Source organism: Tauraco erythrolophus, chromosome 1 (assembly GCF_009769465.1).
Source record: "Tauraco erythrolophus isolate bTauEry1 chromosome 1, bTauEry1.pri, whole genome shotgun sequence".
Classification (NCBI taxonomy): Eukaryota; Metazoa; Chordata; class Aves; order Musophagiformes; family Musophagidae; genus Tauraco; species Tauraco erythrolophus.
The window spans coordinates 113,760,313-113,775,381 of record NC_141465.1 but is presented as its reverse complement, the minus strand read 5'-3'; the positions used below and the strand labels follow the sequence as shown (position 1 = coordinate 113,775,381).

General features: G+C 44.4%; 2 protein-coding genes across 2 annotated transcripts; one reads left to right on the top strand and one right to left on the bottom strand.

Annotated features, from left to right (window-relative positions):
• Window positions 1–4,395: 4,395 nt before the first annotated feature.
• GTF3A (general transcription factor IIIA) lies at window positions 4,396–9,742 on the top strand. Its single transcript, XM_086621259.1, has 9 exons — window positions 4,396–4,578; window positions 4,844–4,944; window positions 5,400–5,496; window positions 5,688–5,776; window positions 6,695–6,768; window positions 8,016–8,099; window positions 8,907–9,136; window positions 9,233–9,292; window positions 9,555–9,742. The coding sequence occupies exons 1-9, from the start codon at window positions 4,396–4,398 to the stop codon at window positions 9,714–9,716; spliced, it is 1,080 nt and encodes a 359-aa protein (XP_086477385.1). The 3' UTR covers window positions 9,717–9,742.
• A 9-nt stretch (window positions 9,743–9,751) lies between these two features.
• On the bottom strand, window positions 9,752–14,798 carry MTIF3 (mitochondrial translational initiation factor 3). The gene is made up of 4 exons (XM_086621269.1): window positions 14,778–14,798; window positions 12,773–13,236; window positions 11,398–11,543; window positions 9,752–10,041 (listed from the first exon to the last, which is right to left on the bottom strand). The coding sequence occupies exons 2-4, from the start codon at window positions 13,233–13,235 to the stop codon at window positions 9,829–9,831; spliced, it is 822 nt and encodes a 273-aa protein (XP_086477395.1). The 5' UTR covers window position 13,236; window positions 14,778–14,798; the 3' UTR covers window positions 9,752–9,828.
• Window positions 14,799–15,069: the final 271 nt, after the last annotated feature.

The window sequence follows — 15,069 nt, the reverse complement described above, 5'->3', positions numbered from 1 at the left end:
GCGTGAGCTTTACTGACTTGTAACCATACAGTATGCCTCCTTCTGATTATCCATAAGCTGCCTTCCATCAAGTCTGAAAGCTTCAAGAACAGCTAAATTTTGTGTAAGTTACCTTTCCACTAATGCATTGGCATAAAATCGAGGAGATGCATCCCTTTGTCAGCTTTGAAGGACATAGCGGTTCCAAGAAGGCATTCACACTGAATGTCTTCTGGGAATGCCAAGATCTGGATTTTGACATCTTTTCAACTGAAAACTATGGAAATAATCATCCTGCGGGAATATGCCTCAACATTTCTATGTATTCAGTATTGCCAAAATGGAGTATCAGCTGCAATCCTGAAACCTTGTATTTTGTAGCCAAATAATGAATTATCTGCAACGCCTTTTCCAACAGCATGTTGTACACGGGCTGAGCAAATATCTGGAAGGAAACACTTGTTCTGATTTCCCATGAACTTCTAGACAAAATGATGTCTTGAGTTCTCATTAGCATCACCAGCAGCAAGTGTCGATACACTGTTGAAGTCAAAACATTTGACTGCGGTACATTATTTTTATCTTTCCAAGTATTGCTACTGCAGCTTCCTTACATGCTTGGAAATAACCTGACAACAATCTATTCCCTTTGCAACTGTGTGAAAATGAACAACTACCAAAAAACCTTTGCTGCTTTCGTGCTTTGAGGTATCTATTGCTGAGAAGTAGAAAAGCTGTTTTCAGCTACGTTTGCTTTCTCTCTGAGAGAGGATCGAATGTATTTCTGGTGTACACAAAGATCTCTTCCTAGAAAGAGGAATTTTAAGAAAGATGAACTACCTGCAGGTGGAAAACTACGCTACCGCTTTCACAAACAAGTAATCCATTGGAGTGATTATGAATCACACTACCACAGGTTTCCAGTACATCTGCCACAGCAGTATTTTCACATTTCTACCAACAAAAAGCTCAGTCTCATCTTTATAACAAATGCTAGAATTACTTCCTTGCTTTATTCCACTTCCATCCTACCTTACGTGTGACAGTTCACCAGGCATAACCAAGGAACTCTTCCATAAACTGCAGGAAGTTTCCTGACAACCATTGCCAACTTTATGGAGCTACTCAACATCATTTCTCCACTTATTCTGAAAAGTGGAAAGTCTTTCTTTTTTATTTTTTCAAGACTTGTTGCACGATTGTGTACAGCTAGTCTGCAAGTACAATTGAAACATTTATTGCATTTTAGTACACATTGGAATAATTTCCATGTAATGGTCATAAACATAAGATCTTTGGATTCAACGATGCTGCGTACAGAGAAATTACTATTCCTGGAGATGAAGTAAATGCAACTTTGCCTACAGCAGAACAATGGGGTGGGAAAAAGAAACAGCCTTCGGTAGACAGAGACAAGTGGCCTCTTCACTCAGCAGTTCTTTGGAGGGAAAGGAGCATCCATCGCACTATTTGCAGTCTTTCCTGGATTGATAATAGCTCTGGGTAGATCCTGCCAGCTTAAAGGAGCAGTTTTAATCAGAATCTAAGAGGTTTACTACCCTGTGGGGTTTTTATGTGTGCGTGAGGGAGTTATGTGTTGCAGCTTTTTTCTTGAGGGAATGAACTACCTCAGTTTTCTGGGTTTTTTTTGCTGCTTTCCAGTTTACGGATTATTAAAATTTATCAGTAGAATTGTGGATCTTGTGTTGGAAATCATAGAATCATGAATCATAGAATGGCATAGGCTGGAAGGGACCTTAGAGATCATCTAATCCAACCCGCCTGTCATGGGCAGGGACGCCTCTCAACTAGACCAGGCTACTCAAGGCTCCGTCCAACCTCGCCTTGAACACCTCCAGGGAGGGGGCATCCACAATCTCTCTGGGCAATCTATTCCAAAATCCTACCACCCTCGTACTGAAGAATTTCTTCCTAAGATCTAATCTAAATCTGTTTTCCTTCAACCTAAACCCATTTCCCCTTGTCCTATCAGTGGACACTCTTGTAAAAAGTCCCTCCCCAGCCTTCCTGTAGGTTCTCTTCAGGTATTGGAAGGCAGCTATTAGGTCCCCCCGAAGTCTTCTCTTTTCAAGGCTGAACAATCCCAGCTCCTGCAACCTGTCCTCGTAGCAGAGGTGCTCCAGCCCCTGGATCATCTTTGTGGCCCTCCTCTGAACAAATCTATGTCTCTCTTATCTCTTATCATTTGCCCTGAACAATCTCTTCTGTTCTTTGTGGGTAGGAAAACGTCCACGAAGAAGAGCATTCCTAGAGTCAGGCAACAGCATGAATTCAGTGTATTGAGGTCCTTGGAACAAGTATCCTGGAACAACTTTGCCTATCAATTTTCTGAGGATTCACTAGATACCAGGAGAGCTGTTATATTTAGTTGCTTACCTGCTTTTGCCTGCAGTGCAGGACTTGCATCTTCAGATTTATTTTTCTCCACTGTATATGTTTGCCTCTCAGAAAGTTTACCTTCTACCTCCCACAGTGGAAAGTAATATCAAATCTGTAACATTGCTCTTTCCTGCTCTATTAGAGGACTCTTCCAAATCCTCCATCTGTTGTCACCTCAGAAGACATCAACAGCACAATACAATGAGAATCCCTCAGGCCTGGAGTCATCCCCTATTTATATATTTCCAAAATCGGATTAAAATATCCAGAGGACTCTGCTGAAATCTCTAACTGGCATTGCACAGAGAAAAACCCTATGTGACGAATATTTGTTGTCTGTGCAGCTAGTAGTGACATTTTCCAAAGTTTTCTCCTTTGCATGCTATTTCCTCACCTGTGTTAGAGACGCCTGAGGCAACACCCTGTTTTCATAGGCAAAGTCTCACAAAGGAAGATTTATAACTTCTTTTTTAAATTTCAGGTTTGTTTTTTATGGCAACTGAGACAAAAAAAAAAAAACAACAAAAAGAACGCAGCAAGTTTTTCTAAGTGTTTTGGTTAGTATTGGTTAAAAGCTGAGACTTTTCCAGACTGACTTCCCTTCTGAAAATAAGGTGATTTCTTGCCATTGCTTTGTGAGGGTGTGACTGATTGATTCAGCCCTCCCCTTAATCCTGCTACAGATGAGCGAGCTAAGAGACATCCCCCAGGGCCACGGGGATCTGCTTCTGACCCAGCATGAACTCCTCACTCTGCCCAGCAGCTTCCCTCCCTGCTGCGTGCTGTGCACAACCGTTAGGTAGCCCATCCTTTGGCACTCCTGCCATCTCACTTTGTGCGTCCCTTCTCCAGTCCAGCCCCCATAGGCTTGACTCCTGCTCCTTATTCTCCCCATTCCCCTAGCCTGCTCTAAGCACTGCCATCTGCTCAGGCTTTCCTAGCTCTCAGGACACATAACGGAGAAGGTAGTATGGGAGTCTTTCTCCCCAGGATGGTTCCCTTGTCACTGTTCTGTTCCAGCTTCTGCCTCTCTCCCTCATACTCACTCTGCAAGTAGAATTACAGCAGATGGGGAATGTCTCCTAAAATAAAGCTCAGGTGATGACTCAAAAAACGCAAAGCAGAGCAAATGTGACACCTCAGCACAGCACAGCATGTACCAGGGAGGTGCTGTGCAAGGTATCACTGTCCTCAGTTCAGTGCAGTCCTGTGTCCTCTTCCCCTTGCTGTGATCTCAGGCAGCCTGGGAACACAGCATGACCACAGGCCAGGGTGACAGGCCGCATCTGCCACAGGATCCCAGATAGCAAAGACAGCTCAGCCTAGGCTGCAAATGCCCGAATCTTTGTTCGGGTGGTAGGGAGAGCACAGCAGAGCCTGATGCCTGGGCCTAAACAGCACCGTGCAGACCCATCCTCTCCCCAGGCAAAGCAGGGCCTCAAACTCAAACTGCTCGGAAAGACGCTGCACGAGGCTGTGACCTGGCACCTGCGAAATCCATGCGGCGCTCCTTGGAGAAGCAGCAGAGGCCGTATGTTCCTAAAACCCCAGAAGGGCTGCTCTGTGGAAGGCCCCAGAACTAGGTATTTTTGATCTCTTCATAATCGGATCTCCTCTGGTGCGTGAGATGGCTCCGTACCAGGCAGGGACTGCGGGGTTCGTGTCTGGCGCATGAAGTAACGGAGGAGGCACCACGGTCCGGGACTGCTTTCGGGATCGAGCCCTCCGGTGAGGAGGACGTGGCCCTCACACAGCCCTTTAGCGGCCGCCGGATGAGGCAGGATCCCGGCCGCCGCGGCACGCTGGGGAAGCGCAGCCGCGGCCGTGCGGAGGCAGACAGCTGTGCGCGAAACGCCGCACAACCACCGGCCGCCTCAGCGCGGAGCCATCGCCGCCGCCATCGCCGCCGCCATCACCGCACTGCGCATGCGCCCGCCCCGCGCTCCCTGCCGCCCTCCCGGGGACGGGAGGCGGGAGGGGACATTCCCGCTGCGTGCCGGTCACGTGCACGCCGGGATGGCCGGGGAGCGGGCGGCGGGGAGCGCGCAGCAGGGCGAGGGTGCCGAGCGCTCGTCCTCGCCGGGTGACGGCGGCAGCGCGCTTCTCGCCCGCCCTTTCATCTGCTCCTTCCCCGACTGCGACGCCACCTTTAACAAGGCCTGGAGGCTGGACGCCCACTTCTGCCGGCACACGGGCGAGGTGAGCCGGGCCGGCCGGTGCCGGGCCGCCGGCAGGGCCTGAGGGAGCCGCGACGCGGGGTTCCCGCTCGGGCCTTCCCGTCGGCGGGGGAGGGGGGTGTTGTGCCCCTCGGGAGGGCCGGTCAGCCGGCTCCCCCGCGGGGGTACCCGGGGCACCGCGGGGGGCTGCGGCGGTAGTGCCGGAGCATCCCGGCGAAGGCGGCCTCCTGTAAACAGCCGAGCCCCGCGAGGGCTCTGCTGTCTGTGAACAACCCCCTCTCTTTCAGAGGCCGTATGTCTGCGATTACGAAGGCTGCGGTAAAGGCTTCACGAGAGATTTCCACCGCACTCGACACCTTCTCACGCACACCGGGGAGAAGCCGTTCGGGTAAGGCCAAGTTTTTCGTTCTTAAAATTGTACTGCCGTAACAGCGCGTGCGCACAGGTCGAGACGTGGGGAATCTCCTTTGCCTAAAACCTGCTATCTGGCAGTGATCCGTAATAGAGATGCTTGAAGGAATGGGCAGATCTTCCCCCTAGAACACAGAATTAAAAGAAGGAAGGGCAATTATTTCTTCTTCCTAAGCCCCTTGGTAGCTGCATGTCATGGATTAGGGAGCTAGGAATCCCTACGTGTTTTATTAAGAATATCTTCTGGTATTTTTTTCATGTGGGTTTTGATTGTAACTTAGCCTCTGGCTTTTCGTGTCTTTAAAGCAAATTTTTATATGTGGGTTGTGAGTTTCAGTTATTCTTCATGTATTCCTCTTGTGCAATAATTTCTTTACCTGCTTAGGAAACAAATAACTGAGAGTGATAATAAAAAATGCAATTCATTTGCAGGTGCACAGCTGATGGATGCAATCAGAAATTTGGAACAAAATCGAACTTAAAAAAGCACATTGAGCGCAAGCATGAAAATCAGCAGAAGCAATATGTGGTGAGTAATTACCTCTGATACTGTAAAGTGGAGGCTGAACAAGCTCCTTTTTGTGTATCTAGTGACATACTTCAACTTCTTATTATGGCATATTTGTATGAGTTCAAATACTGTGTTTGGGATTTCAGCAACCACGTGTGGACTGGGCTGTCGTTATTTGGCCTCTAATGATAACTTAATTTCCTAAATAGTGCGACTTTGAAGGCTGTAACAAGTCTTTCAGGAAACATCAACAACTTAAAGTTCATCAATGTCATCACACCAATGAACCTCCATTCAAGTAGGTGGATAATTTCAATAATGAACTTTAATACTGTAGATGAAAACGGTGCCTTTTCTCAACCTTTTAATTGATGTGGCATTTAAAAGAAACTGGCATGAATTTGTAGTCACGGCTGTAAGTACATTTCTTATACTAGTCCTTTGCTCAGTAGCCTGTTTTGAGCAACAGTCTCAGTACTCTGTAACTTCAGCATTCCAGACATTTCCTTCGGATTTATTACAGGTTCACAGGAAAAATAAACAAAAAAAAACCCCAGCTTTGAGTTCACGCAGTCTGAAATACAAGCAGAAGAGCTTGCACAGTAATGAAAAATGCAGCTACCTCTGCTTTCCACTAAAAGGCAGTGACGTGGCTAACATTGAAGTGAGTAGTAGCTTAAAAAAGGTGAGAGGCTTGGACACCAATCTGAGCAGCTGTGCGTTGCAACTCCGTTATTTACGTGACACATCAGTATAGATCTGATGAAAGTAAAGTTTAGTCTTGTGTTTCTTACAGGTGGACCACACTGTACAGGAGTGTTCCGCTTAAGTGAAGTGCAGTAGTAGGCTGGGTGACAGGCACAAAAATACTGTCAGTGTCTGCTGCGGCTCCGACTCTAGAGCTGTACAAGCTACTCACACCTTCCACTTTTTATCTCTCTTTTATGTTTGAAGAGCCTACTGTATAGAGCTGATATGAGGCTTGATTCTTAGCTAAAGCTAAGCGATAAGCATGGAAATCATCCTATTGTTTTAACTCTTGAGGGGATCAGCATCCTCTATTAGAAACATATTATGGAATTTATTTTTACAAGGCGGGGATACAGCCGATCTCTCAGCAAGGGGAAACTTGGATTATTTTGTCCATTTTAATTGTTTTTGACTTAACAAAAAAATATGCAGCAAAAGAAATTAAACCACTGTACTTTATGCCTAGATGTAATAACGAAGGATGTGGAAAGTACTTTTCTACTCCAAGTCGACTAAAGCGGCACGAGAAGATACATGAAGGTAATACAGCTTTTCTTCTTGCCTCAGTTGTGTTTTAGCAAAGGAAAAAGAACTTCTTCCAGTACAGAGAGTATGCACGGAGGTATGACAGACTTGAGACTATTGGTGGCCTAGTGGTGGCCAGACAGACAAAAACCCAATGGGTTGAATAGCCCAATGGGATACAATTGCAAGGTGTTGCAGTGTTCAGTTACAGTGCCCTTGTGACAGGCTGAACAGAGCTCAGGCTTCCCTCAGCTATTTCTTCTCCTAATGTGCTTCCTTGTCAATAGTTCATCTTCTGGAGATGGGCTAACAATTAAGGCACTAGCCTAGACCTCCAGAGGTTGGGATCAGTTGCCAGTTCTGCCACAGATTTCCTATGGAGCCTTGGCAAAACCATGTAGGCTTGCATTTTTTAAGTTGTTAAAGTACTTGTGTGAAAGGTATTTAAGTGGAATCGTCAGCAGGTGAACATGTATGTTTGAGCTAATCCTGCTATACTCCTATCCGTTCTTTCAGTACTATTGACAGCTAACCTGCTTTCCAGTGCTAGGAAAAAGAAAAAACAACCCCAAGGGACTAGGAAAAGTATCCAAAAAGCTGTGATTGGTACTGCCTTCCTTTCTTGAGCCAGGGACTTGTTCTTAGTTGTTTGACTTTTCAAGTTCTGGGATTTAAGTAGTGATGATTTTCTATCCATTTCTATTCTGTCTGCTTGATAGAATGGTAGAGTCTCTTTGGACTTGGGAATGTTATTATATGGTCAAGATCTTTTAAAAATATGTAATATAAATATTAATATGGAAATATTTTGTGTTATTTTCATTTATTTGAGTAAAAGTGTATGGCTGGCCAGGAAGTTGTTTTACTAAAGCCAGGAGAGATAGGTTATCGTCTGGTTGGATGATTAGGTTGGAAAGGACCTCTGGAGGTCACCTGGTCCAACTCCCTGCTCAAGGCAGAGTCAGTCAGACCAGGTTGATGAGCGCTGTGTCCAGTCAAGTTTTGAACGTTTCTATGGTAGGGATTCCACAGCCTCTCTGGACAACTTGTGTCAGTGCTACAAGGTTTCTTCCTGAAACCTGTTTGGATTCTCGTGTTCTAATTTGTGTTGGTTGCTTCTTGTGCCATCACTGTGCAGCACAGGAGGAGAAGAGAAATACTCGCCTTTAATTTTCAAATGCTGAAAGTGAAGTTCCCCGTTGTAAAACTGGTCTGTGTTTGCCAGAACCTTTGTGATTGTAAACATATGTCGTGTCTAACAGGCTATGCATGCAAGAAAGAAAACTGCTCATATATTGGAAAAACTTGGACAGAGCTTCTGAAACATAATAAAGAAAGTCATACAGGTAAACTCCAAATGCTTTAGTAAATAGAGCTTTAATTTTCATAGAATTATAGAGTGGTTTGGGTTGGAAGGGACCTTAAAGATCATCTAGTTCCTACCCCCCTGCCATGGGCAGGGATACCTTCCACTAGATCAAGTTGCTTAAAGTCTCATCCAACCTGGCCTTGAACACTTCCAGGGATGGGGCATCCACAACTTCTCTGGGCAACTTGGTCCAGGGCCTCACAACCCTCAGAGGGAAGAATTTATTCCTTAGATCTAATTGAAATCTCCCCTCTTTCTGTTTAAAGCCATTGCCCCTTGTCCCATCACAACATGCTATTGCAAAAAGTCCCTCTCCAGCTTTCTTGTAGGCTCCCTTTAGGTACTGGAAGGCTGCTAGAAGGTCTCTCTGGAGCCTTCTCTTCTCCAGGCTTAACAGCCCCATTTCTCTCAGCCTGTCTCATACCTTTTGATATGAATAGGAAAAAAAAGACCGCTAATTTGAAGAGGAGTCCTTGATGAAATGAATTCAGCAACTTGTCACTGTGTCTAGACAAACTGACTAACACTGTATCGGTAAAATGGTTGTCACCCTGGCTAGACCTTTAACTGATGAAAATGCTACTCAGTAAACCAACTTTGCTTTGTGATCCAGTGAATGAGAAATTGTATAATGTAGGATTTAGGATCTGGATCATTCATATTGCAGTCTCTAAGTTCCTTGTATTTCATGTGGATTTTACTATTGTTCTACAGGACTGCTAGGGCTTGATTCTGAGCTTCTATAAGAAGCTGTTAATTTATACTCTGCCTGTCTCTCTCCCAGAGCCAATAGTTTGCAGTGAGTGTTACAAAACATTTAAACGGAAAGATTACCTCAAGCAGCATCAAAAAACACACGCTGTGGAGAGGGAAGTCTTGCAATGCCCAAGAGAAGGATGTGGGAGAACTTACACAACTGTATTTAACCTTCAAAGCCATATCGTCTCTTTTCATGAGGAGAAGAAACCATTCTCTTGTGATTATCCAGGCTGTGGAAGAGTGTTTGCAATGAAGGTATGTATTTTTTTTTACACTGTCCTAATCTGAGTCGCATATTTTGAAATGATAAACCTAACTTTTTTTTTTTCCCCCTGCTCTTTTTAATTGTAGCAGAGCCTAGCAAGGCACGCAGTTGTACATGATCCTGAAAAGAGAAAGCTGAACTTGAAAGTAAGTTACACTCTTGAAAAACTCCTCTCAACCACACCCTGTCATTTCAGAGGAGGGTAAATATTATGTATTTTAGAATGTGACTTCAAGCAGGAAAATAGAGGAGCCAGCTATCTACATAATTTGGGAAATTCTTAATTTCTAAAGCTCCTTTTAAATAATGCAGTGTGGCCTATTCATTGATTTCTTGTCCCTCTCCCTTGTCAGTAGTCTTTGCTCTATAGATATGTTAAGTTGCTAACTCTGGATTTACCTGTGCTAGGGAAAGCGTTCTCGTCCCAAGAGGAGCTTAGCCTCTCGGCTGAGCGGCTACATTCCTCCTAAAACGCAGCCAAGAAAGGATGTGGTCGTGACAGAAAGCAGGACAAGGGATAAGGCCATGGAAAATGAAATACCAACTGTTGAAATTCTGACTCTGCAATAAAGCTTGAGACAACTTTCTTCATGGAATGACCAGTGTGAAGTTCAACAGTAACTTTATTTTATAGTCTTTTTTTTAAATAAGAAATTAATATAGTTTACGCCTCTTCATAAAGTCACTGATTCAACTCATTTGACTTCAGATCTTCATTTTCATCTTTCTTTACTGCACTGTTTTTCTGATTTTCCATCTTCTGGTATGCTTTCAGCTCTTTGTCAGACATGTGTCTCAAAATACAGGAACTCACTCCTTCTCTAGTAACTTTCGGCTTGGAAAGATAAGTGGCTTTTTCAGAGACGGTCTCCAAAATCTGATCAAAAAGCATGAACTGAAAAGAAGGAGAAAAATAGGGACTAAATGCACAAACACAGGTAGAATAATATTTCAGGCTTTTCTGTAATGACACTTAATCTCCTGCTATTAGACCACTCCTGTGGTTTAGCTGTTAGCTGAAACCAGCTAGTTGCTACTCCTGGTCTGAGCAGTTCAGCTTGTCCTTTCCTAACCATTTGTTCTTTACTCATGAGCAGGTTGAGGAAAGTCACCAGAGGGACTAAGCCATTCCTAACGCTTAGGCTGAATTCCTCACTTACATTGTTTTGCTGTTGAAAGGCATCCATGAAAGTAATTAGAACTGCATCTGACTCCTGCCCACCCTTTTCCACTAGATTCGGACATACTATTACTACAAAGTTTTCCTCTTAAGGGGCAGTATTGTTCTAAGGTTAGCAAAAAGTGGTAGTATTGAATTGAGTGATACAGTGCATTCATATAACAAGCTGAACTCTTAAGCTCGTAATTAAGCTTTTAAATTTAAGGACAACCTAAACCTGGACTGTGTCATGAAATGTTCTGCTCCGTCCCATATCCAGTTCTTCCTCTTGCTACCCATTCCCTGTGAATTCAACTTCCTGTAAAAAGTTTTGTTCCTTTTGGATGAAGTGATCCCACAATTTTTTCCAGCAATTCAGTAGAGAGAATCATCAAGGAAACCTAATTCATTACACACATTAAAAGGAAAAAAAAAAAAGTCATACATGCAATCTTTATAAAAAAGCCATTTGTGCAAACAACTATGAAGACAAGTCTTAAAGCCCTATTATACTAGTAAGTTGCCACCAGCTCCCTAACATCTTTATAGATGTTTACTTTACCGGTCTTGGAACATGATTCCAGTAGTTTCCCACACAGCAGTGGAAAATTAACCTTACAGCTACAGTTGCACAAATGCATCTTCAGAAGTACAGTTAGGTTATTGAAATAATCCAGCTAAAATACAGCAGATTTTTTTTTTAAACCTTACTGTTAAACCAGGAATAGACAGGAAAATTTCAGTGAGTGAGCTGGCTTAAGACATAGACAGGAAAATTTTACCAGCCCAGTTAATAAGGTGGTGTGCTGCAAAGGAGTAGGAACTGTTTAGACTCTGCTGTCACAGCCACTATTACAACTGCATCCTTAAGAAAGCACAGGATTTGAGTTGTTTCTGTGGGACTACTTTTCTAGAACTGCAGTGTTTGAACAGATGCAGCTTAAGGTGCATTACCTACCTGCAACCTAGACCTTCGCTTATTTTAGCAGTACATGATCTATTAAAAAACATGGCAGTACTGAATAGGAGAAGTTAACACAAGTACACCTATTCAAGGAAATTGATCGGTCCAGCTTTCAGAAGCCCACTTACCATGTCTGTATTGCTCCCTTTTGCTTGCCGGATGGTAACTTTAACATGGTATTTCTTTTCAATCCACTGTCCTATCTGTTTAGTCTTGGTCTCCAAGTCGTTCTTGGCAATAGCGGAAGAAAAGGATAACTCCTTCTGAACCATTCCTGTTTAAAAGAGAACTAAAACTGTGTTGGCTCAACATTAGTTGATCTGCAGCAGCCTGTGGTGTTTTGTCTGCTCAGCAGCATGGGGGGAGTTCTCATACACAGAGCATCCCAATCTCATTGTCTCAGCATGTCTCCCTCACCTTAGAAGGTGGCTACTTGGTATCTCACACTCACTGCCAATAAAGGGACACTGAGGGCGTGTTTGAAGCACACAGAGAAATCTCTTCAGGGTCAGAAGGCTTAAAGTATTTTTATGTTAATTACAGTTTTGTTCATACCACCCACAAGGCAGGTCTACCAAAGATAAACAGGTAAGCATTGGATCTGGAATTAAAGATTTAGTATGTAAATTCCTACGTCCTGCACATAGTACAGCTGAATGTAAAAGCTTGGAAATTAGCTCTTCACCTCAAGCCCGTTTTCTTGAAGCGTGAAGTGCAATACCCAACTGCAGGAATGATGCCTTGTAATATATTTGAACAACTTATGGTCTCTTCCTCCTTAAAGATTCTCCGAAGTAGTTACTATTTGAATAATCTTTTTGTAGTTTCTTCAACAGAAAAGCTCACTGCCACCATAGGGCTGCTCTCTAAAATCAGAACTCTACCTAAAGCACAGATACCTTGGTTAGCCTGAGGATAAGAAACAAGGATACAAGGTGAGATGCCTTTTCTGAAACCTCTTTGCCACACTCAGTTTGTTGAACTGCTGGCACAGGCTGATTTAAGAAAAAAACACTGAGAAGTGTTCAATATCGAAAAAGCTGTTGTCTTACTCTGTACAAGAAAGGGCTCCAGACTTTGTCATCTTAGCAGCAAGCTAGGAAGAGAAAGTTTCATGACTAGTGGTGAAAAAATTATATTGGTGTTTCTGGCGCTCTGTTTGTAAAAAATGCCTGCCACTTTATGCCTTAGTAAAAGAATAAAAATTTAGTGAGTCTCCTGGAACCAAAGTCTAGTTATATTCACTTAAATAAACAGAATTTTTAAAAAGCCAGCAGATGCCAAAATAGTAAATCCTGAGAAGGCAGGAGAAGGTTTCTCTGTGGAAGACGAGACTAACCGAAAACTTGATTTTCACCACCACAAATCCTCAATATCAGCATGGACTGCAGTGACATTGCTTTGGATTTACACAAATGCAAGTAAGAGGATTTAACCTGCTGAAACCACTTTTAATGCAGCATTTTTCAGTGCTCAGTGTTGCAGTGTCAACAACGTACACACCTGATTTTGAACTTGCTTTTTTCTTCTCTGCACGTTTAAGCTGTTCTTCATGAATCTGCCGCCCAGTCATTAGTTTGTACACAGGAGGGTCTGCGTTCTCACGAAGGAGAACTAGTTTCAGCTCGTGTTGATCCATAAGTTTGAGTGCCTCTGCTCGGCGCATATTTCCTAAACTCTCTCCATCGTGGTTGATTACGTGCAAAATCTGATAGGGAATTCTTCGCCCAACGCTTCCAAATGCTGCTTTCCTTTTGGGTTCCGTGTGAGATTTTTCAGCTGTACAAAATGGTCGAGCAAGTCCAAACACAGTTGACTTTCTAGGGCCAGGTACTACCATCCAGAATGGAGGTAAGACCCTCTTTTGCAGTGTTTGTGTCAGAAGAGTACCAAAGAATCTTTTTACATATCTAGTCTCATTTCTCGTTGCTTGACATAAAAGTTTCATCACGCAAAAGGTAGTCATTCTGAGGGAGCAGGGAAGAAGAAAAAACAAGTTACCTCCATCAGTCAGATTCTTCTAGTTATATTGCAAAGACTTGACTCCATTTCAGTGAACTCCAGTTCTTAAAATCTTTCAAAAAGATGCACAGTGTTACTATACGGAATGAGCAGTCAACAGAAATTGTACAGTAACAGAGGGCTTTAACCCAGAGAGAAAATCTCACAAAGGACCAAAACTTATTACAAGTTGATGTTATCTTCAGTATTTACAAATTTGAGCCTGAACTACTTTAAAGAATCCAAAACTTCGAGTTCATTTCTCCTCACAAGAGTTACCTACTTTTACACAGCTTTTTTGTGTATAGCAAGATCAGCCAGTGATTTAAGAGGGAGAATTTGTTGTAAAACAAAGAGGCACGTCACACTTTTTAATGTATTCATTCCAGATTTTTTTCATGAAGTATCTAACACTGGGACTTTCTTCCTGATTCTGATACTTTTCTTTGGCAAGTGTTTCATTTAAGCCACATTAACTCAGAGCCACCCTAATCAGGCAGCGAATGAAGTGGCGATTTGTGCAATGTCTGTCAGCAGCCATCCCAACGTCTACAGCCTGACCCCTTCTATGTTTTGTAAGACTTCGGAATTTCAAAGCCTTGACCATACAGAGTAAGCCTGCCATGCAAAATCTTCACCTTGGCATTAAAATATGATGAAGTAACTATTACTATGCTCGAAAACACAGTTTATCCCAGGGTTGAAAACTCTTCCATAGCTAGCATGCAACTTGCTTCTGATAGCACTGACCCCAAATTGTGTATTTTTCTCAGTTTTCCAAATGTCATTTTGTGGCAGTAACCCAGCTAGTTACTCGATCTTATGTGGATTAAGCACTAATATTATTTCCTTTCCAAAAAAAACCCCAAGTGTCATCACTGTCTTCTAAAGCTCAAGTTCCACAGATTTAGCCATGCTTCAACGTGAAAACAGTGCCTTAATTTTAAACCTATGTTATCAGACATTTAAAGTATCAATTGCCTTTCTCAATTTTTCACAAACATTAAATTTAGGGTGGCACATTCCTATTTACAGTGAGCTGATTTTTTCCAGTTATCAAAACTAATTAGACTTCTTCCGTACAGAAAGCGTGCACCTAAGTAGCATGAATTGTTTGGAAAGTGCAGTTTTACTGTAAACATTTCACCAGAGCCATCTAATAAAACCACCAATAACGATGTTTTTCCTCTTCCTGCATGACGAAAAGAGCATTTAGGTGTTGCTGGCTTGTGCTTTCCTGCAGTCTCGTGTAAACACACGCTGAAAAGACCTTATGTGAATTTTATGCGCGGACGTATAACGGCGTGTGACCGCGACCTGCTGCGGCCGTGTCGGGGAGGTCACCGCGTCCGTCACTCCGACCGCGTCCGTGCGCGGCTCCGCGAGACCCGGGCCGGCTGCCGCGGCGGTCGGTGCAGGCGGCTCCTGGAGCGGCGGCACTTGCGGACCCGCTGCCCGGGGCCCGCGGGGCCTTCCGCGACCTCCCCCCGCTCCGGGCGGCTCTTACCTGCCGGCCGGGCCGAGCCGGGCCGGGCCGCCGGCCCCAGCCCGCCGCAGCAGCCGAGGGACCGGCCTGGGCCGCCGGGAGGGCGGAGATTAGCCCGCTTCTTCCTCTTCCTCCTCCGCCTCTTCCCGCTCCCCCGCCCCGTGCGGGAATGCGCGTACCCGTGCGCCGGTGTGTGGCCGTGTGCGGCCCCGCGGGCACCGCTGCGGGCCAGCGTGCGCCGGGCGCGCTCCCGCGCACCGCCGTTGCCGACAGCCGTGCGCGCTGCCTGCGCGCCCGTGTGTGGCTGTGCCGC

Excerpts from the sequence above, each read along its gene's own strand:
- GTF3A (XM_086621259.1), top strand. The coding sequence starts at position 4,396 with ATGGCCGGGGAGCGGGCGGCGGGGAGCGCGCAGCAGGGCGAGGGTGCC. Across the intron at positions 5,777-6,694 it reads ACCAATGAACCTCCATTCAA|ATGTAATAACGAAGGATGTG; the intron begins GTAGGTGGATAA and ends CTTTATGCCTAG. Across the intron at positions 9,293-9,554 it reads AGAGAAAGCTGAACTTGAAA|GGAAAGCGTTCTCGTCCCAA; the intron begins GTAAGTTACACT and ends TACCTGTGCTAG.
- MTIF3 (XM_086621269.1), bottom strand. The coding sequence starts at position 13,235 with ATGACTACCTTTTGCGTGATGAAACTTTTATGTCAAGCAACGAGAAAT. Across the intron at positions 11,544-12,772 it reads AAAAGCAAGTTCAAAATCAG|GAATGGTTCAGAAGGAGTTA; the intron begins GTGTGTACGTTG and ends TCTTTTAAACAG. Across the intron at positions 10,042-11,397 it reads AAGGGAGCAATACAGACATG|TTCATGCTTTTTGATCAGAT; the intron begins GTAAGTGGGCTT and ends CCTTCTTTTCAG.